Source organism: Numenius arquata, chromosome 1, assembly GCF_964106895.1.
Source record: "Numenius arquata chromosome 1, bNumArq3.hap1.1, whole genome shotgun sequence".
NCBI classification, from domain to species: Eukaryota; Metazoa; Chordata; class Aves; order Charadriiformes; family Scolopacidae; genus Numenius; species Numenius arquata.
In genome coordinates this window covers 22,645,248-22,671,297 of record NC_133576.1, presented here as the reverse complement: position 1 = coordinate 22,671,297, position 26,050 = coordinate 22,645,248, and the positions used below count along the sequence as shown (strand labels likewise).

Sequence of the window (26,050 nt, the reverse complement as noted above, 5' to 3'; positions counted from 1 at the left end):
AGTTTCCAGAAAATGACCTCCCTACAATACAAGAAATGCTGTGAAGGAGATGACTATTTTTGGGGGTTTTGTCTTGTTTTGTTTTATTGTCAGATTTATGATGTATTCCTCTACAGAATACTTCATATCACTGAGCATTTAGGGGTCCTTTTACTGTTGACTGAACTTTTTTAACTTGTTTGCCATGACAGAGGTTGTAGCCTGCACAGGGTAGAAAGGAGCACTGCACAGCATCCAAATCTCTGCTGCAGCTTGTCTAAGTGACTTACCTGACCTACATGAACATACCTTTCCTGAAGAGGCTTCTGAAGTGCTATATGCCAGCCACAAGCCACAGTAAGGACCCAATTATTCATTCCAAAAAGCCAATTATTTTTTCAAATAATTCCCCCCCTCCAGATCAGCATATAACCGACTATATTGCTCCCAAGTATTCAAAACAATGACGTTGTCCCTCACATATTTAAGTGTATCGAGACACCTGCACCCCAGAGGGCAAGCAGATACCAAAGATTAACACCAAAGGCAGCTCACCGAGGCTTCCCTCTCAACCATCCTACTAATGTGCTATTTTATCAAGCTGTTACACTTTCCTCCTTAACCCAAAGCGTGAGAAGGAAGCCCGTCCCCGGTGGGGCTGGCAGACAGACCCCTGAGCCTTCGCTTATGTTCAGATGTCAGTGTTGCCTGTGCAGCTGTCCTGCCCTCTGAGGGATCAGCTGGCTGGAAGGGGACAGACATGAGACCTATTAGCACCTCCACAGCTCAGGCCAGTCTGTCTGATTACAAATTCATTGAAATTAATTAATTTTTAATTTCACACTAACCTCAGCTATTATAAATCAAGCCAACCAGGCCAGGGAAACATTCACTGAAATATGAAACTGTCTGTCAAAGAAGCGCCTGATCACAGGTTCAACTTCAGTGATCTGTCACTTGAGAGACAAGAAAGAAGCAAATTACTTTTCACAGAAATTATTAGAAAATATTGCCTTGATTAATTATGCTGTTTCAGAAAGGGCACAAAAGGAAAAAATATTATACCAGTTCTGAGCTCTGTAGGCCAGGGTCTGGTATTCCAGCCTGATGAATGGTTTAATCATCTGGAAAAATCTATTAAAAAAATAATAATCTTTTTTTCTTTTTTCCAAATGAAGGAGTAACACTCCTTTTACACAATAAAAATAATGAAAAATAATAGAAAATATTCACACCCTTGTATCTATGCGAGTAATATCTAGGTTCTTAATAGACGTTTTTCTCTCTGTCCTCAGACTTCTCTACCATAGCTCTAGGGAAAAGGAAATGATCTTACTTTGAGATATTGACAGGTTTGATAAAGATTCAGTTGATATCCTTCTTCCTGCCTTCTGGTGCTTTGTTAACATGAAGCAGTTACCTATCAAATACATCTCTACAACAGGAGCCTGTTTCAGTTGCATCAGAATTAAATCTCATCCAAGATACACCACCTCCTCACATCAACAAAATTCATGGGCTAGAGGGTCTTGCTTGCTTTTTAGTTTTTGAAGCTTGGATCTGTTGTGTTGGAAGTGGTCTGGTCTGACCACACTGGAGTAAACGGAAGAGTAACTACTTTCATAAGCTCAGCACATATACCTGAGTTGGACCAAAAATTATCCTTTTAATATTCATATATTAGGCACTGCTAAGAGATGGTATAAGAAATATGGCACTGAATATGATGTATTCAGTGTACATGTAAGATCTGAGTTAATTTTAGACAAACAGAAAAACGGGACTGAGCCCAAAGACCTCCTACACTACTCCTTTCTTCCTCTACTCAACATGCATTTTGCATTCATGTCTACTTATTCTGAATGCCAGTTTGCTGCAAAATAAGATTACTTTTCTTCTTAAGGACAAAATTTCATGGCCATTATCCTTACAAGTGTAAGAACTACTACAAGAAGGACTATACCAAGTAAGGCCAAACCTCCACGGAGACTTCTGTACTTCCTGGAGACCATCTCTCTAACTGCCTGTGCCTGACAGGAGTAAAGCAACAATAGAGAAGTTTTGATGCTTCCTTAGAATATTTTCCTAGACTTCAGCTATTTGTGGTAAAGGGACATCCTGAGCCAGAGAAGATGCCTTTGCATTTAGTAACTTTCGATAGATTTTTCTTCCATCATTTTTTATACAGTCATTTTTTGAATCCATGTATGTTTTCAGCATCCACAGTGTCTTACAATATGCAGGCCTATAACTTAAAGTGCAATAAGGCAATGATAAAACAGGTTAAAGTAAGGAAATAACTACAGATGTCCTCTAGAAATGTGACAATAAAACCACCGTCCCATATTCTACCGTATTATGCATCATTTACACTAGTTGGAAATGTAGGAAGTTGGAGCAGTGTAGAACATTTATTGTGATTATTTTCTGTATCATGTCACCTGCAAAACTGAGAGTATTTACTACGGAGAATGTAAATTTCCTGCACTTGAAAACATCAAAACAAGAAAACTTCTAAAAATCAAGATCACTATATGGCTGTTCTGCACTTTAGCAGGTATAGATGGAAAGGACATGACTTTCTTTTTTCTCTATATAAGAGAAATGTGGCAGTTTCACAACCTTAACCCTGGTCCTCCTAGAATAGAAACAGAAGACTCAGTGGAAAGACGTGAATTTTCTCTTTCCAAGGAGATAAAACTTTCATCAAGCTTTGTTCGCATTAGTATTTAATTTTAAATTTAAGAATCAATGATACTTTTACTAATGGCACCAATTATGCCAATTTAAAACTATGATACTTTTAAGAATAGAGAAGTCATCCCTGATTGAATTTTGCTCCACTTCTTCTTTGGAAAGAGATTGTTTCAGTAGGAGAACTCAATATCTGAAACAGGAAACGTATTTCTTTTCCAAAACCAGAATGATTTCAAAGCTACTCAGACTTATAAGATTATAGCTGATTGAAAAATCCTTCACCAAACAATTTTCTGCTCAAAAAATACTGTTACATCAAGATTGAAATCCCTTCTCAAAACTGACAAGATGTGTGCATGTGCATACATATTTGGGTGACTGCGAGAAAGTAAATCAACAATCTATGCTTAAGCATACAAATCCAAGAATGTCATCCTAAAAAATACAGTTATTGGAAGCTTACCATCTGGTATTTCAAAAAGACTCATTTTTTGAGTGTGTTTAAATCACGGATTCTGATATTCTAACCTGTTTCATATTCCATACATACACTAGCCCCACATTGTCAGCTGGAAACAAACATTGAGCTGTTATGACAGAATACTCATGAGGCACGATCCTTCTGTATGGATAGGAAAGGAGAGAGTTGAAAGACTGCTCATGGCTGCATACGATATTTCAATAAAATTATTGTGCCCTGCACCTTTATAAACAGCCCACTGCAAACCTGTGCAAGTGCATTTCATAGCCATGCCAATTACGCACCTGTATGCTACATGCATGTAAATACGGGCACAAACACTCAAGATAGGCACAAACTGCTAAAAAGCTCTGCTCTGAAATGCATACAAACAAGCAAATTCAGACACTCAAAGAACCCTCACTGCTGTCAACAAACCGCTGGGATGAGCAAGATTACAAAAGATCAGTGAACTGGGACCCATATAAGCACCACAGCCCATCACTGAAGGTGTACATTAGCTACTTGGCAATTACTCAGAAAATTCACTGACAAGAAGTCATTAAAAAACAAAAAACAAAACCAAACCAAGAATTAACCTTTTTCAATATCATCTTTGTAAGTGCTTTGTGTTATGTATCCTTTTACGTTCAACTTTTATTTGATTCCATTTCCTCTTGAATGACTGATTTTTCTTTGTACAAAATACCTAAAGATAAACATAGGAAGGTTAGAGACAAAAATAATAGGAATGAAAGACAGACTATATTGTCAAAGGAAAACATGGAAATGTAAACACTATGGGTTTTTTCACAAGCAGCTATGAAACCACCATTAGGATGAGAGGAAGATATTATTTCATGTCAGAATATGGATGTCCACTTATGTGAGGGAGGAGGGGAGATGAAAATAATCATTCTTGTATTTTGTATCACCAAAGTACTCTAAGGTATCTTTACCTCCAGAATGCTTTCCTGGTAAAGCGCGGGTGGCTTAGGTGGTTGTTGTTGTTTTTTTTTTTTTAAAACAACTGTCCACAATAATTTTTTTCATCTCTATATGTTTGAAGTGTAGCAGCCTGGAGAACACAGTAGCTGAATTAATAATAGAATCATAGAATCATTTAGATTGGAAAAGACCTTTAAGAAATAATACCTTTGATTTGAAACTTAACCTTCAAAACCAAAGTCCAATTAATGTATATGCAAAAAAACACAAAATGTGAGACCCTTCACTAAACTTTTATTTTACTTTGTAGAATATGAATTAGGAATAAGACATATTACATTCATATATAATTTACTAACCAAATAAAAGCAACACCTCTTCTGTAAGTCACTAGCCAGATGAACTATGAAAGCTAAACCTTAAGGAAAGCCATTTTAGGAATGGGAAAAGTCAGCTCACTTCTGTTGAAAGGGGCTTTCTCATAGGATCTCATCCATAGTGATACTACGTTTATGCTCCTTCATTCAACATGGGAAAAAAAAATAAAAATCTCACTTCTGATTTGTTTCAAGCTAGATGTCTTCCTCCCCTGAGAAGGTTTAAACACACATTATGAGATTGGTCTAGTAATCATTCAAAGCAAAATTCTGACTCAAGCCTGCAAGAACTTTGTCTGTGTAAGGACCACAGGCTTGGCCTCTTGCGAATACTTAATACTGAAAGGCTTCATTGTTTACTGTATTACCAGAACATGCATATGCGCTTATAAATGGGAGGCATTTATCATTCTCAAACAGTGATGAGGTGGCCACGGTTCATGAAGCAAGCAGAGAGATGAGACTCAAGAAATCTGGGTTCTGTTTCTGTAACTGGGCGACAGATTTATGTGACTAAGGAACTGCATCTTTTCCTATTTTAATACTCTATTTGTAAACTGTAGATGATATTTTATTATGCTGCAGAGCGCTTTTAGATTAATGAATTAAATTCCCTGATTGATCATTAAACAAAGAGACTTCTTTGCAAATATAATCATCAGCACAATGAAATATGAATGAGACACTATTCAATGAGATGCAGGGGAAACAGGAAATCTCTCATTTAACAGGGCTAAAGTATTTCCATAACAAAGTTGTGTTTTTGTACATCTTCACTAAAAGACTGTTTTCTACAACCACCAAATTTTGTGGCCTTTACACAGAAGTCCAATTTTACTGTATTTACCAAATAGAGAAAGTAAAGAAAATAAGTATATAAGTAACTTGAGCCCTCACAGGGACACAGCCTCTCATGACTCTTTTGGGGTGTAGTATACCCACTCCTCTTTGAGTGGCCATGTACCTCAAGTCCTTTGAGTGGCCATGTACCTCAAGTCCTTTGAGTTTACAGATGTTTTCGCTTTAGCAACACCTGTGCGGCCTGCCCCTTCCTACAGGTCACACTGGTCTCATTACAGCCCTCTCCCCAGGACAGAGCTCCAGCGTGCCTGGGACTGAGGCAAGACCAAGGCAGGACTGCACAGGAACGCAGCACATCAAAAAAGAGCTCTCACTACTGAGAATTGACTTCTCTAATGTGCACCTGTGAATGCCAAAGCACACAACCTGCAATCAGGTCTGAAAAACAGCAAACTGGTTGTTTCTGTACCAGGACAGGTGTGCTTTCCAAACACTAACAGAAGTTGCACTATGGTTATCTTTTTGTACACTTTAAACAAGAACAGAACATGGTGGAGGAGATCAGAAAGTAATAAGCAGTGCTACTCTTGGAGAGTCATCTTCCCCTACAAAAGTCCCCAGGGGTATATTTACCATAAATAGTAGAAGCAATGGTTTTCCTGAATGAAGAAGATGAGCTGCACCTAGCCAGTTCCTGAGCATCGTTTGAATCCAGGTGTGATAAGAAAAGGTCATATCAACAGTGAAAAAAACCTATGCAGCATTGGTGAGCTACACAACCACTGGACAATGAAGAAAGAAAAGGGAGGAAAAAAGAGAAATGGATATAAACATAAGAAAGAAGGCAGGAAGCAAATAAAAAGTAGGTTATGAAACAAAGTCACAGAGGAGCTTGCAGGAGAGCCCAGAAGATCCACCCTGAGGTGAAGGTGGGAATTCCGGTGTGGAGTAGGAGCAGAACATTGCATAGCATGGGAGCCCAGCACCCTCAACTGGCTGGAGCCATCACCTTCAGCTGTCCAGTGACCTGCAACAGCTATGTGCATACAGACAAAGTATTAGAAAGAGCCTTCATTTTTCCCCCTTCCAAAAAGAGGTGAAATCCTGTATGAAACTTCCTTGCATGACAACACTCTGATAGGGGAAGTAGTCCCTTTCACCTGTGCAATCAGCAGTCGTGGGGATGTGATCATCCAGGCTCACCTCACCGCAGATGTCATCCACCCACCTCCCCAGAAGATCCTCGGGCAGATTTGTGCCTGCTGCCACCTCAGATGCGCCACAGCACTGGAGGGGACAAAACTGCAGGACGAGCACATGAGCTCAACAAATCTAGCAGGAACTGGCGTCTGAGGGAAATCAGAGAATCACAGAATCATTTTGGTTGGAAGAAACCTTTAAGATCATCAAGTCCAGCTGTTAACCCAGTACTGCCAAGTTACCACTAAACCATGTCCCTCGGCACTACATCTACAGGTCTTTTTAATACCTCCAGGGATGGTGACTCAAGTGCTCATATTTCAGAACGAAAGAAAGTGTGAGCAAGAGACTGCAACTTAAAGAGAACATTTCAGCTCTTATAAAGAATACATAACATTGGTGAGCAAACCTGAGAAGATACGAGCTATAAAGTATTAACAAAAGCCACCCATTCAGATCATAATAATTTACTGCATTATTTGAATAATTACTTTTAAACAGTGCTCTATAACGAATTATAATAAATTTCCTCAGTGTAAACCAGACTAAAAGAGCTGTTAAAAAAAGTAACCGAATCACAGTTCTGATTAAGCCCAGCAAACAACCATTTTTTTGGCTACAGACACCAGAGCTGCTAGAGGGTTTAAACAACACTAATACTTAATTTCTGCAACAAGTTTTTATTATTTTCACTGCATATGCCTTGGTAGCTAAGTCTCTAAAATAGAGTTTTAAAACAGATCTCCCACATTTCAAAGCGTTAATTATTACCTTATACCAAAGTTTGTCTCTCTCGATCAATTCAGTTAAATTCACATAAATTCAATTTCTTTTTGCATTAGCACCAGGTGTTTTTAGATGAAATGTGTAACACACATTACTTGCTTTTTAACATACCTTGCATTAGCTGAAATTACTCAGTTGCAAGTTTTTTTACTTGGCATTATTGACAGAGCAATCTATTACATGGCAGCAGCGGCCTGCGAGCCAAATACATCCCCTGGTCACTAAGCTTGGTTCACACAGACTGCCAGCCCCAGCATGGGGTCATCTAGCCTGATCCAGCAGCTTCTGTTCAGGTTAAGATGGAGCGTCCCATGCTGGGACAAGTAGCCTCTTCAGGCTTCACGCCCATGGTTTCCATATGTTTTCAAATAAATCTCCCTATTCTGTATTTTATAAATTACTCTCCCAAGACACGCGAGTAAAGGCCAAACTTTCAGTCCTTTTCTTTGTGGGATATATCTATGTATTCATACATATCTGTACAGAGATATATGTATAGGTATGAGAGAGAGAAAACATATATCAAGACAAAAAGAGGAAGAAAAGGACAGTTTTTCTTTTAAGGCATTGAAAGGACTTATTTGAACCAGAAGACCAGACCCAAAGCCCTCAGGCATGCTGGAAATGCAGTCCTGTGACTGTAGTAATCTACGCAAATTTCTAAATTATAGGAAAGGAGCATGAGAGCTGCAAACCATTTCAATATATTGTTAATTGAAGCATTTTTCATGCACCTAGCTATAATGAAACTGATCACAAGGAATCTGTAAAATAAAGAAAAGCAATAAAAACAAAGCCTTCAGGTTATTGTAATTCTTCTGTAACAAGACATTTGAGCATAACTAGTGATATTTTTTATAACTGATAGCAAATATTTATTTTTTAAAAAGCCTTCATGTACAAACATTCCATTAAGTTTCCTACAAATATCCAGTATACATAAAGCTGGCAGAATTGGACCCTGAATAATAAGACTTGTAAAAACACCAGTGTGTGCATAGCTATCAGTATTCTAACCTAAGTTTCAGCTGGACCAAATTACATTCATAAATACACTATTACTGCAAATATTTGTGCTGGTGAAGCTCAGCTCCTGCTTTTTTTTAAGACACTATTTTTACACTAAATACTTGCTAAAAAATCTCTTTAACTACTTATTCGTTTATTAAATCAATCATTTGAAGGTTGGATTCCATCTATTAGCAAAATCACATGGCCAATTGCTTTTGTTTTTTAATTGAATAACATGCATTTAAAATTAGTATCACACAAATGTTACATATGTCACTGAAATGTTTATAGGTTCATGTTGATATTAGTTATAGAGGCTAGCCAGCTGAAATCTAAAAGAATACCACTTTACTGTTAGCTCACTGACTGTTCTGCATTTTAAATTACAATGTAATACAAAGTGGTTTTGAATGACTGACAGAGCTAAAGATCTTCACTAGGTAAATTGGCTGAACAATCGATTCATTCCTAATTTTGCAGATTTCATAATCTGATTTGTAAGGTATTTCACAAATACAAAAAGAAATTTATTCACTGATTTAGTGTACTGCTTTCCATAACTGTAGAGTGATCTGTTGCTACTTAAGAGAAATAGCATTTTATCAAAAAGCCATATGTTCTCATCTGTCCAAGAATTTCTTATTGTTTAAAATACTTGGCTTGTTCCCATCCAATCAATGGGAACTTTGCAACTGATTTCAGAGACAGCATGAGCAACCCCTATATGCAGTCAGAGACTTTGCATGTAAAATGTAAAGACAAAAGAAAAACCATACTCCACCAGGCAACCATTCCCCCATGCCCCACCTTTAGAGAAGGTGAAAGCAAGCTTTGCTGATGAGGAAAGCATTCCTCCTCATTCAGGCCACTGCCGTTTTCAGCTGACAGATTCCAGTGTGCCATCATCTGTCTCTGTCATGGGTTCCACAGACTCCTACTGAGAGCCAGCAATGAGCATCAATCCTCAGCCAAGCAGCCTGCCGGCTATTTGAGATGGGAAAGCTGGCTTTCTCTACCTACCACTCTCTCTTACCAAAACAGGAACAGAGGAGACAAGGATAAAAAAGTAGCCTGTGCAAAGGTCTGCAGGTCCATCACAGCATGAGAAGGTGAAGTAAAAAGTTATGTCAACAACAACAAAGAAAAAATGATTGCTTTGATTTTATGAATAGCTGCTGATGCAGAAGGTGAGGCATGCTGCGTGCACCATAACTCCTTCCTCCTGCCTTCTCCCCACATGTCCCCACTCTTCGAGGATAAGTAGTCACAGAGCCACTGGCCATTTTTACTAGTTTCTTTTCAGTTGAACTCCTCCAGAATGAACAAGCCTTTATTTTTTAGGAAACACTTTATTAGAAGTTATGAAAGCCTTGCAAGCATGCTCTTGATGACTCCCAATGGGACTCTAAAAAAATTTTTAGACCTCTGTCAATGGTTGTCTTCATAAACATATTTTTTTTCAATCTCTATACAAAATCACAATCATCACACCTTTTCATGTTTTCAACTTGACATAAAGGAAACTCCTAATGGGACCTGGCGTGAATGATTCTGTTTACATCCAAGAGCCTCCAGTATGTAGCAGTCAACTTCGTCTGACTCCAAACTTCTTCATAATTATTATGGAAAAAAAAGATTAATACATTTTATTTTTAATCAACTAGAAACCTCCTCAGATTACTGCAGGACATGACTGTTATCCAAAAAGAACAAGTGTTTCTAAATTAGTTGCAGAGACAGTAAGCAACATTGGTTTTATTCTTCGGTTTGTTTTTAAAACAAACTTTGGCTACAGTCAGATTTTCAGCTCATAGAAATAGTCCACAGAAAGTCGACAAAACACATCATCAAGCATCACAAAACAAGCTGCAATGCACCAAACCAGATTTACAACCCATAATAAAAGACCAAGAGCCACAATCATATCAAAACACATCATCTCACATCTTGACATCTTAATGTCAAGAGCATTTCCAAAGTCTCACAGCAATAGCAAATTGCTATTTGCTAAATTTTGCTATTTGCTATATTTTTGCTAAAAAGTCAAGGCTCACAGCAATAGCAAATTTTTTTTTTTTTAAAGTCTCCCAAATGATCCTATAAAACCAGATGTATCCCGCAGTACAATGAATACATAAATTTGTGTTCACGTGTGACTTGACCAAACCTATCCAGGGAAAAGTCCCCTTCCTGCCCTCAAACCTCAAATCTAGCAGCAAGATTAATGTAGAAGGCAGGAACAGAACATGGCATCAAAGGTCCCTAAGAAAAGTTAACTTGGAGGGGTATCAGTATCCTCGAGCTACATATGATTGCCTGCTGTGGCCAATCCAATGCTTCAGAGGAAAATGAAAGATGCAACAACTCAAAAGCCAAATTACCATGTTACAGTGGGAAAAAATCCTTCCAAATAGTGGAAATTTTAAAGAATGGTATGAAAATAATATAGACTACAAATAGAAAATAATTTATGAAAAATCACTGAATCTGTATACTTTTTATTCTGCTCTCTTTTTTAGAACACTATAACCTGGGACTTCTTTCTCTAGTAGAAAGAAACTACTTTTACACCACCACATATGCATTCATGAATGCAATATAATATATTGTATATATTATATTGCACATATTATATTGCATTCATGAGTAATATATTAGAATATTTCCTGCCATACAAAAAGAAGAAAACACCTGTAGATTGGATGATTGTTCCAACCTGGTGGATGAGCAATCTGTGGATGCACATCTGGGGTTCTGATGTTAACATGCAAGTGTGAGGTAATAGCTTGACTGCTATGATTGCAAGACAGACAAGGAAGCTTCCCAACAGATGCATAACTGACAGGCTATAAAACAATCCCCAATTATAAGAGAATTTGGGATAGACAGCATGCCTGGGTTTTAAGGCAGTAATTTAAACATACTGGCCCTGGAAACTAATTATTGCACAGAAAAACAATGTACTCGGTTCCAAAGAAGCCCTTAATCCATGTTTAAACAAGCTTTCTACTAAACAGTCTTGTGCCTGAACACCTGCTTTTACCACAGGATTTAGACAGTTTTGTGTGTTTTTTAATTAAAAGACTAATATTTAACTTTTGGGGGGAAGAGCAGGGTCTACTTGTTCAGGAAGAGATTAAGAATTAAAAGGTTAGGTTGTTATCCCAATGCAGATGTGAATCAGAAGTAAAACTAGAAATCTGACTGAGTGAAAACTAACGCGATCCATATTACAATCACATTTCAGATTTGCTGTGGGTGGTGGATTAGAATGGATCAGTAGTATGACTGCAGCATGGGGGGCAAACAAGGATTAACTCCTACTCAGCCCCAAAACCACTGCTACCCTCTCCCTCCAGCCCTCTCGGGGATTCATCACCTGATATCCTCCTCATCACTGCTGTAAGCAAGTGGCTAGAGAGGGCAGAGACCAGGAGGACTCAGGACTACCCCTGCCACAGCCCCACTCCACACACGCCTCCTCCCTGGCCACAGCAGCTGTTTGCCTGCCAACACGGCATGAAGCAGCTGTTCCCAAAGGATGTGTATAATAAACTGCACCTCTGAATCATACTTAAAAAGGGAAGCTATATATATACATGGCCACTGACAAGTGCTTTATCTCATGCCCCTCTGTTAAGTACTCTGCAGAGCAGTGCTAAGTCCACAGGACAGAAGGCTCTTTGAATCGCTGTACTGTGAAAAAAACATTCTCTGAGTTCAGGACAAGACACAACCCTTTGGCACTGAAGTTGTGTCCATAATTTCTGCGACACTGCTAGGTATATACTCAGAGCTCCTGAAAATTCAGTGATGCAAATAAATATCAAGGAAATATTCTTAAAATACTGGCCAGAAGAGAACCAGAACATTTGCACACCACCTTCCTATGAAGGAAAGGCTCTTGAGAAAACAGCAAATCTTTGCTACGCTGCAACTTCATTTAGACAGTGATCGCTGAAACATGGGAGATGTGTCCTCATTTACTGTAGTTCAGATCAGCTTTAAATCTTTCAGTGTGACACAGTCATTATTACACTTTTACTTGGAGAACAGTTCCATCCAAGACCTACCATATACCCAAACTCAGACTTCAAATGGTCACCACACTTTTCCCCCTTGAAACTTCAATATCTTTTTAGCAATTAGGCACAAAGCAAACTTGCACAGGTACTCCTCTTCCTTTAAAAACACCATTAAATAATACTCCTGCCCGAACTCAAATCAATATCCTTCCCTTCCTCATAAGATTCTCTTATTTTTTAATTTATTTATATTTTTTAAAGAATACTAACTACAGCATTTAGGCTTCAATTAAAAGAATTACACAGGTATATTTCACTTACCATGGTAAATTTTTCCCTCCATTCTTCTCTCTCCTCTTGTTCTCTTTCCTGTCTTGACCCTTTTAAAAAGATGTCTTTAGCTTGCTTTCTTCCACAATCTACTGTGGTTAGTGTGGGTAGAGAAAAGACGTAGATGCTGATTCTCCTTTTACTGTTAATTTCACTGCCAGCTCATCCCCTCACACAGTATGAGAAACAAGACCATCATTGCTTATTAAATGTCATGCACAGGTAACAATAATATGTCTCTCTAATTCTGTCCCCTGTGTTAACAAATCCATATTCATACGACCTTGAGATGAAAGCGCTGGAGACCCCATCTTCACAGTCAAAGAAGTCAGAGAGGTTATACATTGTATAAAAATGGCAGCTTAATTAATGGTCTATTAATGTATGAAACAGAAGGTTCATTAGCTGTGGTTAACTAAGATTTCTGAACTTTTTCTTCCTCTGCTAATATGTCCTGCTTCCTACACAACATTTTTTTTTTTTTCCCCTTTTTTCCAGGATGAACACCAGTTTTACAGTTGGAACAGTGATCTTATGTTCATGGTTAATACACCTTGACTTCACTTCAAGTCACAACCCCTCAGTCCTGCTTTAGTTTTCCGTATTATTCTTTTGAGAGCAAAACCTGCAAATTCCTAGAACAGATTTGAAGAGCAGCTTGTTAAAATAACTGCCCATACCTGTCATCTCAGTATTAGGATTCCATTACCCAAATAAGAAAAAAAATACTGTCAGACCTTCAGAGAATTCAAGTTGTTTTGTAATCTAAAGAAGCACGTTACAGCAGCTGGAGATGCCTCTGTTAAACTGGAAATACATACTATTGAAAATTTGCTTCTATTTATTTGCATAGTAATAATAACTACCATTTATTATGAAAGCAAAGTAACAATTCTTATTTACTGTGTCCTACAGCTTCCTACATTTATTGTGACATTAAAAAAATGCTAAAGAATACATTTATAAATAAAACTATTCTATGCATGCATACCTAAAATCTTAGAATTACCTCTACAGAGATTAAGGGACTGTTCAGGTTAGGTCAAATGGTGTACAAGTGAATTCTATATAAGGTTGCAAAACTTCAAAGAACATGTTTAATATCTGACTTTAATATGTTTGCCAAACTTTATGTCTTACTTCAGCTGGGTAACAGATGACCATTTCAACATATTTTACTGCTTTATAATAATCACCTTAGAGATTTTATCTTTTTTTTTCCTAAGAGAATGAAAGACAATTTTTTTCTTCCTCAAAAAACAATTTTATGCCACATTCTTATTATATAGAGGGGGGGAACAAAAAAAGAGATGCATTCTTTGAGGTAAGTACACTGTTAGTGGAAGGGGTTTGGTCACTTGTTTACTGGCGCTTCTTAGAGATAAGAGCTTGGTACTTCTGAGTAATTTCTTATTACTCGCCTTCCATCAAAAATCTCTGCCAAATCAAAGAGAAGAGTGTCTATGTATTTTTCACCTAGAACTAATCTTTCTGAAAAATGGTTCCTCCAAATTGGAGGACAAATGAATCCTTCCTGGGACTTTGAACTCCTGATGACCACCTTACTCCTACACATAAACTGACCACTACAGCTTAGGCTGAGCACAGTAAATGACCATTTTCATTAGGTTTCACATTACTCGTGCTCAATTTATCAGAATTTAAGTATGTGTATAAAGGTAGTGTGACTTCAGTGAATTCTTAAATACTCTGCTAGAAGCATATGAACCCAGGTATTAGACATCCCCTCTAACAATGCATGTAATTTTGGTTGAAAATTTTGAAGCAATCATTCTATGAAACTTTGATATGTTTTTACAGCACAAAGAGTGGTCTGGACAGAGTTATGAACAAACTGTATAGTTTTAAAATCCATAAGCCTTGTCTGTCACTTAATCACGATTATTAATAAAAAATAGTATTTTAAAAATAACTACAAAAGAAGTATCATGGGATAAGGTATGATTCAAAAAAAGCATACAGATTAGAAATACCCATGGCAAGTTAAAATGCATTACTGCAACCATGTTGTTGAAGAGAACTGTCCTGTATCATTTCTACAGTTATTCAGGCTTGGCACAGTATCAACTTTTGCCATATGGCTTTTTCTTCCCTTGTTGAAAGTGAATCTTTCTGTCAAAGAGCAGCTGTTCTAAATTATCACATCAAGTTTTAACCTTACAGTAGACAACCACTGAACCCACAGATTCATGACAGTGAAATAGTTCGCCTCCTTGACCTATGAAGAATTCGTCGTTGTTCAGGTCTGTTTTTGCCTTAGCACAACAGCTACACCAATTGTCAGTGTATCCGATGCAGGCAGGTACTTACAGCTGAAGCTACAAATTCGAGGCAATGAACTTCTCATCTTCTCTGCCCAAAAGGACTGTGTGAAGTCCAAGTTATTATGTTTCTGTTGTGTTATCAATACTAAAACTGTAATTTCAAATGCAAAATGAGACATTACAGATGCAACCCTTGCAATTCAGTTTGTAATGCAAAGAAACAGTCAGTCCTGGTACTTCTCCTGTAGTCTAAGTGTTTCAATCGAGTCTGATATCAATTACTAGTTATTTAGATGTCTGCCAACAGCATGTTTTGACAACATCTTGTGCTTCACGCTGAGAAGCAGCAGACATATAGAAGATTCTTGTCGTCTTGTACTCATCTTTCAAGATGGTTCTTACTTTAAGAGCATTTTCATTGAACATTATCAAAACTTACAGCTCTCACTACAATTGCTCTCTATTAAAGTCTAGTACCAGCTGTCAGTTGTAATGCAAAACCCTGTTAGCCTTTATAAGTTCCACTCTGGAACTAATAAGGGATTGTCAAATAGCTCTATACACAGACGAGAGCGGCAGAGAAACCGATGGAAAAAGCGCGTGTTCAATGAATTCACACCAACAATACAATCTTTGTGCAACTCTGAGCTAAGCTGATATTGAAAGTCACCAAAGACAGTACAAGCAAAACATGCCCACGATGATACTATTAATTTAGTTTTTAATCTTTTGAAAGCCTGCAAAGAAGTAAAGCTATTAAAATGAAAAGGTTAAGGAAATGCCAGCAAGATCCCTTAGGATTCTCTGTAGCAGACATCCATAAGATATTTGCAGTAAAATCCTGCACAAAACTTCAACAGTAGTGATCTTGAACATATAGCTGTCAGAGAACTAAGGCAAAAATTTCTGTGCCAAAAAGAGGAAGCAAGTATTTCACACATACTTGCTAAATTGTAGACACTCTGGATCAATATCCAATATATTCCACTACTTTGGGGAGGGGTTTTTTTGTGTTCGAGTTTGGGGGTGGGAGGAACTTTTTGTTCTTGAAAAGCAGGTAAGAGTACAAAAAATAAATTGCCAAAATACACAAAATCTGGCATAGTGGGCACCACCTCTAAACTGGTAAGAGATCTGGATTAAGTTGCATTTTGTGAGACTTAAACACTTTTGCAAATATTTCATTTTCTGAGTGAACTTTTGATTTCCCAACTAGTTTCAAATACAAAAATTCAATTCTGAATTACCTAATTATGTCATGTTGACACTGTACTACTGAACAACTTGGAAAGAAGTATTAGCAGAGCTTTTTTAAAGAACAGTGACACTAGGTTCCTAATCACTGAACATTAAAAAGTGACTAGAAATATTTATAATCATGTTTTTGTTTAAATATTTCTATCACAATTTGCAAGAAATTTAGTAAAGATTCTTCTCAAGTAACTACAGAGCACCAAACCCACACTTTTCTAACTAGAGAATCTGTATAATGTCTTATCAAAAAAATCTATTTTTCTAGTAATTTCAGAATGTTTCTTAATTTTTGCTTGTTTAGGATGTGACAAATGTGCTCACAAAGCGTAAGATCTTGCGTTTGCCTTTAAAACGTGCATTTTAAATCTATGGCTTATGATTGACAAATTGCAGAATATTTTCAAAATCTGTAGCAGAAATTTGTAACAGTCAGAAAATGTTACAAACAAAAAGTTGGCTGTGATCTTTCTGAAGTATTCAGAGCAGCATAATTCTTCCCCTATGAAAAAACATCTGGATATCTCTGACATAATTTTTGTAAGAGTTAAATAAATTCCAAGCAGGAAGGTAAATCTTTCATTGTGTGCTCTGTCTATGTACTTATAGAATATAAAGTGGATGAAAACAATGAATATTTTACAAATAAAGTGATTCATAATTTATAGCTGCTGTCATTTTAGTTTACTAGCTTGAAGATTAAGAGTCCCTTTTAAAAAGCATCTCTCTTGCTTTTTAAAAATCAAACCAATACTTCAAACTGAAGGAAAAAAAACCAACACATCAAACCTCTGCTTTAAAAAAAATGTGAATCGCTGCTTTTTCAGATTTCATATAAAAGGAAACTCTCAATAGTTCTGTTATTATATATCACATGATCAGTTCCTATATTTTATTAAACATAATTGTCCGTACACAGAGTGTAAGAGTTAAAACCACACGCTTCTGTAATGCAAGCAACACATCCAAGCCACTCGGCTATTTCCAAGGGAAAATGTTATCGTCTTTGCAGCTGCAGCAAGTGCGTGTGCCTTCCGTCTGTTCTCACTTGCACAAAGTTGAGTAGTTCCGCACAGTACCTTTTTCTTTTTATATGTAAAGTTATCTTTTATCTACTGATATAAGCAAGTAAAAAGTATATTTACTTATGCAGAGACAAAATGGTTATTTAAAGAATATAAAAAAAGAAATCTAGAGAAATGTTTTTCATCCTTAGTATTAATGATGTTTTACATATTTTTATCTCAAGTACAGCATTCATTCTACTGAAAGAATTAAGCAATGTATGTGATGGTTCAGATTAGGAGCCACAGATGGCATTCCTTTCATATCCCCATAAACTCAGAGAGAAAAATATGATTTAGGATATGCTTACTATACAACTTGAAGCACTGAATAATTTAGTGTTAGGGGAAATTTTGTGAAGTCATTTTTGCAATAACCAGGCACAGCAGGTGAACTTCACCTCTCCCTCCTTTATCCCTTACTCCCTCTTCTCCCATTCAATTCACCTGATTAATTGCTAAAAATTATATACATAAGGAAGGACTGATGGATTACATTCTCTTTTTTCTTCTGGCTTTGTTATAGAAAATGTGTCAGTCACTTGTGGTTAAAACTTACAATTTTATTAGATAGTGTTACACAGGAAATTTACAATTCAGACTTACTCAATTCAAGCAACTAAAATTTAGAAACTATACCTATGATTGCATGCAGAAAATGTAACTCTGTGATTTTCAAGTCATTCTGTTCAGGCCCACCAATTTAATTTTCCATTTGACAAATGAAACCACAAAGCTGCTTTTTGGTCTAAAGGGTTACCTGTTGGAAGCATTCAAAAGAGCATCCGAGCTCACTCATACTCCCACATGGATAAACAATTGCCCATTGCATGTGCGCTAAGTATATCATAATGGAAAATATTTTTCTCCATGTCCAGCTAGTCTTTCTGAAGTACATGAAATAAACCAACAACAGAATAGACACATTCAGGATGGAATAGATTTATTAGTCCAAGCCTGCCAGTGCAGGATTTCCTTTATCATCTGGTTAGTGTATTTTTTAAAAAACATCTCCTGAAATTAGGTTCCATTATTTCTCCAAGGAGACTTCCAGATTATTACAGAACTAATGACATTTTTTCTAACATTTATCCTACATTTTCCCATTTATTTTTGATATTATTACTCCAACTAACCAACCTTCACATCATGAGATCTATTTCCTCTCTGTAGCATTCAAAACAAGGCTAGCTTTTCCACATACAAATCACTCACTGGGTAGGTGATGTGAATGCTCCTTTTCTTTTATTGATCTTTGGGCTGCTCCAAACACTATGCCACTGCATAATCTCCAGGTGTACTTCAACTAAATTAGCACACACAAACTTCATTGCCCTTTTCATAAAAATCACATTGTTTACTTTGAAGATGTACAGAGACAGTCAAATAGGATGAGCAGAGATATGGAGCAGTTAGCCTGTCCTCCAAATAAGAAGGCACTAGTAGAGAGGAAGAGTTGGGAAAACAGGTATTAGAGATGAGGTATTAGACATCAAAGAGATCTAGAAAGTTGTTAGTAGAGAAGCTGAAAAGTGAGCAGATATTTTTTCACTATACAAGGAAAACCTTATCCAACTGACTTAAAACTGAAAGCTTAAAAACAGCAAGAAGATATGTTTTTCACACAAGACAAGTTATGGCTAAAGACTAAAAAAATATAAATGAGTCCAAAAAATAGACAAATTAACAGGTGACAGGTCACTGATTCCTATCATACATAAGTTTTCTTACAAGATGTATCTTAAGTCTTAGGAAGTCAACAGTTGATTGGCAGAACCTGAAAGGTATACCCAGTAAAGCACTGCTTTGTACAGTTTCTTACACTCTTCCTTAAGAATCTGCCATTAACCACTGTCAGAGACAGAATACGAAGGCAGATTACTACAGCTGTTTGATGGGGAACAAATGGAAACGATGAGTTATCCTTGTTGACTAGGGAATAGCATGGAGACTATCAGAAAGCATTTGGCTCAGTGTGTCGTTCCACCCAGTTGGGTTTTTTTTCCAATTAAAACATATTAAAATACAGTAATTCTAAGAGAGGAGATGCTATAAAGATGTAGTTTGGCCAAAATGGCATGAAAACAACGATGAAATATTACAATAAGATTAAATAAGACAGGACCACTATGATGCAAGTGCTAAAAAAGATGTAATAACAAACAGTCTACAGCAGATGATATATACCATATTTAGTTAACTAGCATATGTATTAGCTAAGGGGGGGAAAAACAGTGTGAAAGAGTGGCTTTTTCAACATACTCCCCAACACATCTTACCTTCCCTTATACAAACCTACTCCCTGCAAAATCCTGAACAGGTGCAAAAGTCTTTGCTAGAGTAGGTGTTAAACTGTTATCCTAAAGTATACCACTTTAGGATAAAGACCAGAATTCACAGAATCACAGAATCACAGAATCTTAGTGGTTGGAAGGGACCTTTGAGATCATCGAGTCCAACCACATTAAAAAAAAAAAAAAAAACAAAAAACAAAACACAAAAACACACAAACAAACAAAAAAACACAACACAAAACCAAACAAACAACAACACCCCCCCAAAAAAAAAAAAAAAAAAAAAAAAAAAAAGCAAGCAGCATCCATCAACTAAACCCCACACACAACACCCCACCACAAACCAACAATCCCGGGCACTAGAGCATGCCCTGAAGAGCCACGTCTACACGTTTCTTAAATACCTCCAGGGATGGTGACTCCACCACCTCCCTGGGCAGGCTGTTCCAGTGCTTGACCACTCTCTCAGTAAAGTAATTCTTCCTAATATCTAATCTAAACCTCCCCTGCCGCAACTTCAGACCATTTCCTCTGGTCCTGTCGTTATTCCCTTGGGAGAAGAGGCCAACCCCCGCCTCTCTACAGTTTCCTTTCAGGTAGTTGTAGAGGGCAATGAGGTCTCCCCTCAGCCTCCTCTTCTCCAAACTAAACATGCCCAGTTCCCTCAGCCTCTCCTCATAGGACTTGTTCTCCAGACCCCTCACCAGCTTGGTGGCTCTCCTCTGGACACGCTCCAGCACTTCAATGTCTTTCCTGTAGTGAGGGGCCCAAAACTGAACACAGTACTCGAGGTGAGGCCTCACCAGGGCCGAGTACAGAGGCACGATGACTTCCCTGCTCCTGCTGGCCACGCTATTCCTGATACAGGCCAGGATGCCGTTGGCCTTCTTGGCTGCCTGGGCACACTGCTGGCTCATGTTAAGCCGGCTGTCCACTAACACTCCCAGGTCCTTTTCTGCCAGGCAGCTTTCCAGCCACTCTTCCCCAAGCCTGTAGCATTGCCTGGGGTTGTTGTGGCCGAAATGCAGAACCCGGCACTTGGCCTTATTAAACCTCATCCCATTGGCCTTGGCCCATTGGTCCAACCTGTCCAGGTCCCTCTGTAGAGCCTGCCGACCCTCAAGCAGATCAACACTCCCACCTAGTTTGGTGTCATCCGCAAACTTACTGAGGGTGCACTCAATCCCCTTATCTAGATCATCAATGAAGATATTGAACAAGACTGGCCCCAAAACTGAGCCCTGAGGGACACCACTGGTGACCGGCCGCCAACCAGATTTTGCTCCATTAATCACAACTCGCTGAGCACGGCCATCCAGCCAGTTTTTTATCCAGCGGAGGGTACACTTGTCTATGCCATGATTCTCCAGTTTCTCCAGGAGAATGCCGTGAGGGACGGTGTCAAAGGCCTTACCAAAGTCCAGGTAGACAACGTCCACAGCCTTCCCCTCATCGAGAAAGCGGGTCACATGGTCATAGAAAGAGATCAAGTTGGTCAGGCAGGACCTCCCTCTCATAAACCCATGCTGGCTGGCCCTGATCCCTTGGCTGCCCTGCACATGCCTTGAGAGCTCACTCAGGATGATCCTCTCCATGATCTTTCCCGGTACCGAGGTCAGGCTGACAGGCCTGTAGTTTCCAGGATCCTCCTTCCGGCCCTTCTTGTAGATGGGCGTCACATTGGCCACCCTCCAGTCATCTGGCACCTCTCCTGTTGACCAGGATTGTTGATAAATAATGGAGAGAGGCTTGGTAAGCTCTCTTGCCAGCTCCCTGAGAACCTTTGGGTGAATGCCATCCGGCCCCATAGACTTATGCGTGTCCAGGTGCATAAGCAAATCATTAACTACTTCCTCTTGGATTACAGGGGAGTTGTTCTGTTCTCCATTCTTATCTTCCAGCCCAAGAAGCTGAACTCCCTGGGGGTAGTTGGTCTGACTATTAAAGACAGAGGTAAAGAAGGCATTAAGTATCTCAGCCTTCTCCTCATCCTTGGTTGCAAGGTTTCCCCCCGCATCCAGTAAGGGATGGACATTCTCTGTCACTCTCTTTTTGTTGATGTATTTATAGAAACTTTTTTTGTTGTCCCTTATATTAATGGCCAGGTTGAGTTCTAGCTGGGCTTTTGCCTTCCTGATTTTTTCTCTGTATGACCTAACACAATCTCTGTACTCCTCCCGAGTTGCCTGTCCCCTCTTCCAAAGGTGGTAAACCTTCCTTTTTTCCTTAAGTCCCATCAAGAGCTCTTTGTTCATCCAGGCCGGCCATTTTCCCCGCCCTTTAATTTTGCGCTTCATGGGGACAGCCTGCTCCTGGGCCTTTAGGATTTCCCTCTTGAAGAGCGTCCAGCCTTCCTGGGCTCCTTTGTCTCTCAGAAATTCCTCAAAGCAAGGTATACAACTCACTTTTGATAAATCATTTCTACACACACACACAATAATAAGGACAAATATGGTCACAGCAAAATTGGTCCTGATTCTTTAATTGACAGGTATATATCATATGTGTAAAATGTAAAAATGTAAAATGCTTATTAGTTGGTAGGACCCACAATAGAAAATAGTCTTTCCAACAAGAAGCAATATGCTGACTAAAGCCTATAGTCCAGCCTTGACTTTTCAGAGCCTAAAGGCAAATAGGATATAAAAACATATCTGTTTTTATATGTATATGTACACATATACATATAACATAAAAAGGCTTGAGCCTTAAGTCGTCTTTTCCTGGTTATGCCCAGAAAGGGCAGCAGTCACGTAAAATGGTACAATTTCTGTTATTTAAGGGCATCGCTATGCCTTAATATTTTTCAAAGTACCAAGAAAAGGTGTTCTGAACGAAACTTCAATAGGCTGATCATATACCATTAGAGTCCTTCATTTTAATCTTTAGTGATAATCTCCTGCTAATGCAAAATGACATTGTTTCCGAAAACAGCATTACAGAAACAAATGAACAAAATCAGTAACAGTCTGAATGCAGGATCATGTAGTGACTGACACTAAATTGTTGAATGCTTCCAACTACTGAGAAGACAAGAATTTCTATTCCTTATTACTCTTTCAAACTCATCTGAAACTTTTTTTTTCCTAAATTATGACTTCATTCCAGCCCATGCTTGTAACACCAATTCTGTCTCTACTGCCCTTTCATTGACAAAAAAAAAAAACCAAAAAACAAACCACCAAAACCCCAAAAAACCTTAAAGCCCTTAAAGGAGTAAGGGGAGAGAAGAAAAAGAAAAGGAAAAGTGCAAGAGCAGCCTCGAGCCTGAGGTGAAAACTGAACTCTTTTTCCAAGCTTTCCAACTCCTGCTGAGTTACTGATGCCGACAAATGGGGGGTTTTGAATTACTGACTGCTTTTAGAGTGCCACTTCAATCACACCACACTGAAAATATTTGATAAGTATGACCTCCAATAAAAGTTAGTAGAACATTATATGTTAAATCAGAATAAACCAGAAAGACCTGTCGCTATTGTTAATGGTTTCATCATATATCACTCCCCTGATCAACAGTTGGTGAGGGAGTCAAGAACAAAAAAAAAAAAACAAACCACACCCACCAAAAAGGGTTGGGGGAAAAAAAAAAAAAAAAAAAAAAAAAAAGAAAGAAAAAGGTAGTAGTCCTATAGCCTGATTTTATGCCTTCCAAATCATGTAGATATACTCACACATAGATGCACACTCGCTCAATAGGAGCTGCCTTGCCTATCCCAAACATCTGAGCACTTTTTTAATAAAAGAATTTATTTGACTTTGTTTAGCTCAAATTTTTCTCAATTATAGTCTTACACTTTCTGGAGTGACTCTCTTTTTGTGCTTATGTGCAACACATTCTGAACCAACACCTTTCAAACATTTACAAGTACACAGGCTCTGTAGTAAGCAAGACTACACAGAGTGGTTGAAAAGGTATCACTAACATTTTAGCATTTTTAAGTGTAGCTATAGGAGGAGCTATGAAGCATTTCTGAATAATAAAATATCCTCTTCTGGATTCAGCTCTTAACAGAAGAGTTTAACTTGTTCTTAATATTGAGTATATGCAGAGTGCGCCAAAAAGTGTACTCAGAAGACTCAGCTCCCCAGTTTATTCATTTTGAGGGCAAAACCAATTTAAAATATACTTAAAAGCAAAACCAAACTAAACACACTCTTGCCCCTTTTCTCCCATACCTTCCTGGCAATGTCTGAGAAAAAGTCACCATAATCTGAGCAGCAGTTTTCACAATGAATTGGCTATTGTTTGGTGGACTCCTGATAGATTCCCAGGACTTGCCTGCTTGACATAAAGATTGCTGTAGGACCAATGAAAAAGGACTAGGTGCTCTCTCAACCATGCTCAGAAAACTTTAAATTTCTGTTCTTATGGATATGCGCATACGCACATGTACACAAACTTAGATACACAACCCTCATATCTCAGCTACTACTCCTTCCATCCATGGTATTTCTAGATATTACTGTTTAACTTCTATTTAATTATTTAATGGAAGACCCTTTGACACAGCCAGCACCCATTAAGGCGCTCTGTGAAAAGAGGTTTAAGATTCAATTAGCAAAAAACTTTTAAAAACATACTTTTGTAAAAAGCAAAATGTAGACCACCATCATTTTGGTTGATATTAAAACTAGGTAAATAAAATATGTATTTCTTTAATGTTTAAAAGACCATTTCTGGAAAAACTCAAAATCCCTGGTGTAGCCTTGTTCTTGGGAGCATTCACATAACCACAGTTGGCAGAAACCAAAAGTTTGGAGAAAATTATTTTGAGTATATATGAGTATTCATGAAAATGCAATTTTTAAGTTCAAATATTAATTTTTCAAATGTATCTGCATTTAGTAACTATGCTACCTGAAACAACCCTACCTAGTTTTTTCTTACCAATCCCAATTAATCAACACAGCTCAGTAGCAAATATTATACATCAAGCCACGAAGTTTTAAAAAATCACACAAAAAAAATCAAATATTTTGACACAAACAATGCATTTGAGAAAACTATAATCTACTGAAAGGAAGTCCGAGACTGGTAAGAAAGACTAAATTTACTACATATTGTATTCACTAAAAATCAATTTTTGACCCTTATTAAATATTTTTAGCAAATTATTTACACAGATTAAATAGACCCCATTTTTTCATGGTGATATCATGAACTAATTTATTTCTCTCAAAAATTTGGAGAAAATTAACACGACCCAATACACAGAATAGGGACGTAAAGTGAAACCCCTGTTAATAATTGAACTATGAACATGGAGGGCATTGTTACCTTGGCACGCAAAGCCTCTTTCTTCATAGCCAGCATTACACAAGCACTTCCCTATGGGCACTAGCCATTCTCCTTCTGTACTGCAATACATCTTGGGTGGCTCTTCCTCCTTGGAATGATTGACACAAGAACCCCGCACCTCCACCAGTGACTGGGAGTCCATGGGTACCGTATCTGGAAACATGGCGAGGTTCTTGACAGTGAAAGGGCACTTTTTGAAGTACACTCGCACCGAGACTAAGGCAACACACGCACCTACATCTTGAAAAGCCAAGTAAAAGCCTTTCCTGCTGACAGGTCCCACCTCACGGACTTCTGTATTCAGCTTGAGAATTCGGTCCCCAAGATCCATTTGGGTGAAGCTCTCATCAGCCGCAATGGTGTCGATCTTTGTAAACTGATGCTCTCTGAACTTTACCAAATGGTCATCATCAGACTCCATATAATACAGATTGAAGGTCTCTTTGCAAGTGCCCAGAACTAGAGGGATACTATTACAGTCCCTCAAGGTAAACTTGAGCTCCACATATATCTTCTGAGCTGAATTGCGTGGAATCCAGTTTGTTCGCAGCCAATTGTTTTGACTATGATCCATAACATTGCACACTTGGTAAGTTCTGATCGGAGTATAATGCTCATCAACACCACTAATCTCTTCCCACTGAAAAAAAAAAAAAAAAAAAAAGAAAATATTTTAAGATTAATGATTATACCAATAAAACTCACTTTTAGAGACAAAAGCTGTGAAATAGAAAAAAATCACTTTGCTTAGACCTCACTATAAAATAGACAATAAAGTCTGATTGAACTTGCACTTACTTTTTTCCTGTTAAAACATATAAACATCTTAAATAAACACAGAATTCACCACTAAGAAGTCAGTTTTTGCCCAGTTATTTTAAGATGGCATGAAACAGATGCTACAGCTGTTTTGCATTATTAAAACCCTATTACTTCTTAAGCTATATGCAGTACTGTCCTTTCGCTCATGATCCCAAGTCTTTCCTACAACCACACTCACCTCAAACAGAAGAGGTTCACTAGTACATCATCACATTTTCACTGTTAGAATCAAGCGGTATTTCAAAGATTAAACAAGATTTAAAATCTTACCAACAAAAGCCAATAGCTCCCACTGAAATTCCATACAGTCACAATAAAATGTTACAGTTTTAAATTTATTCAAAGCATGACAATTGATTTTTCTTGGGATATATGTCCTCCAAACAGGCAAGCTTATCCCAGTTTCCAGAGTTACTAAAAA

At 37.9% G+C, this 26,050-nt stretch overlaps 1 protein-coding gene across 1 annotated transcript in view; it reads right to left on the bottom strand.

Annotated features, from left to right (window-relative positions):
• EPHA3 (EPH receptor A3) overlaps window positions 1-26,050 on the bottom strand; it is a 223,109-nt gene that overhangs the window by 133,982 nt on the left and 63,077 nt on the right. Inside the window, exon 2 of the mRNA XM_074148921.1 lies at window positions 24,787-25,447. Coding sequence (XP_074005022.1) covers window positions 24,787-25,381 — 595 coding nt within the window. The 5' untranslated portion in view covers window positions 25,382-25,447. The remainder of the gene's footprint in view (window positions 1-24,786; window positions 25,448-26,050) is intronic.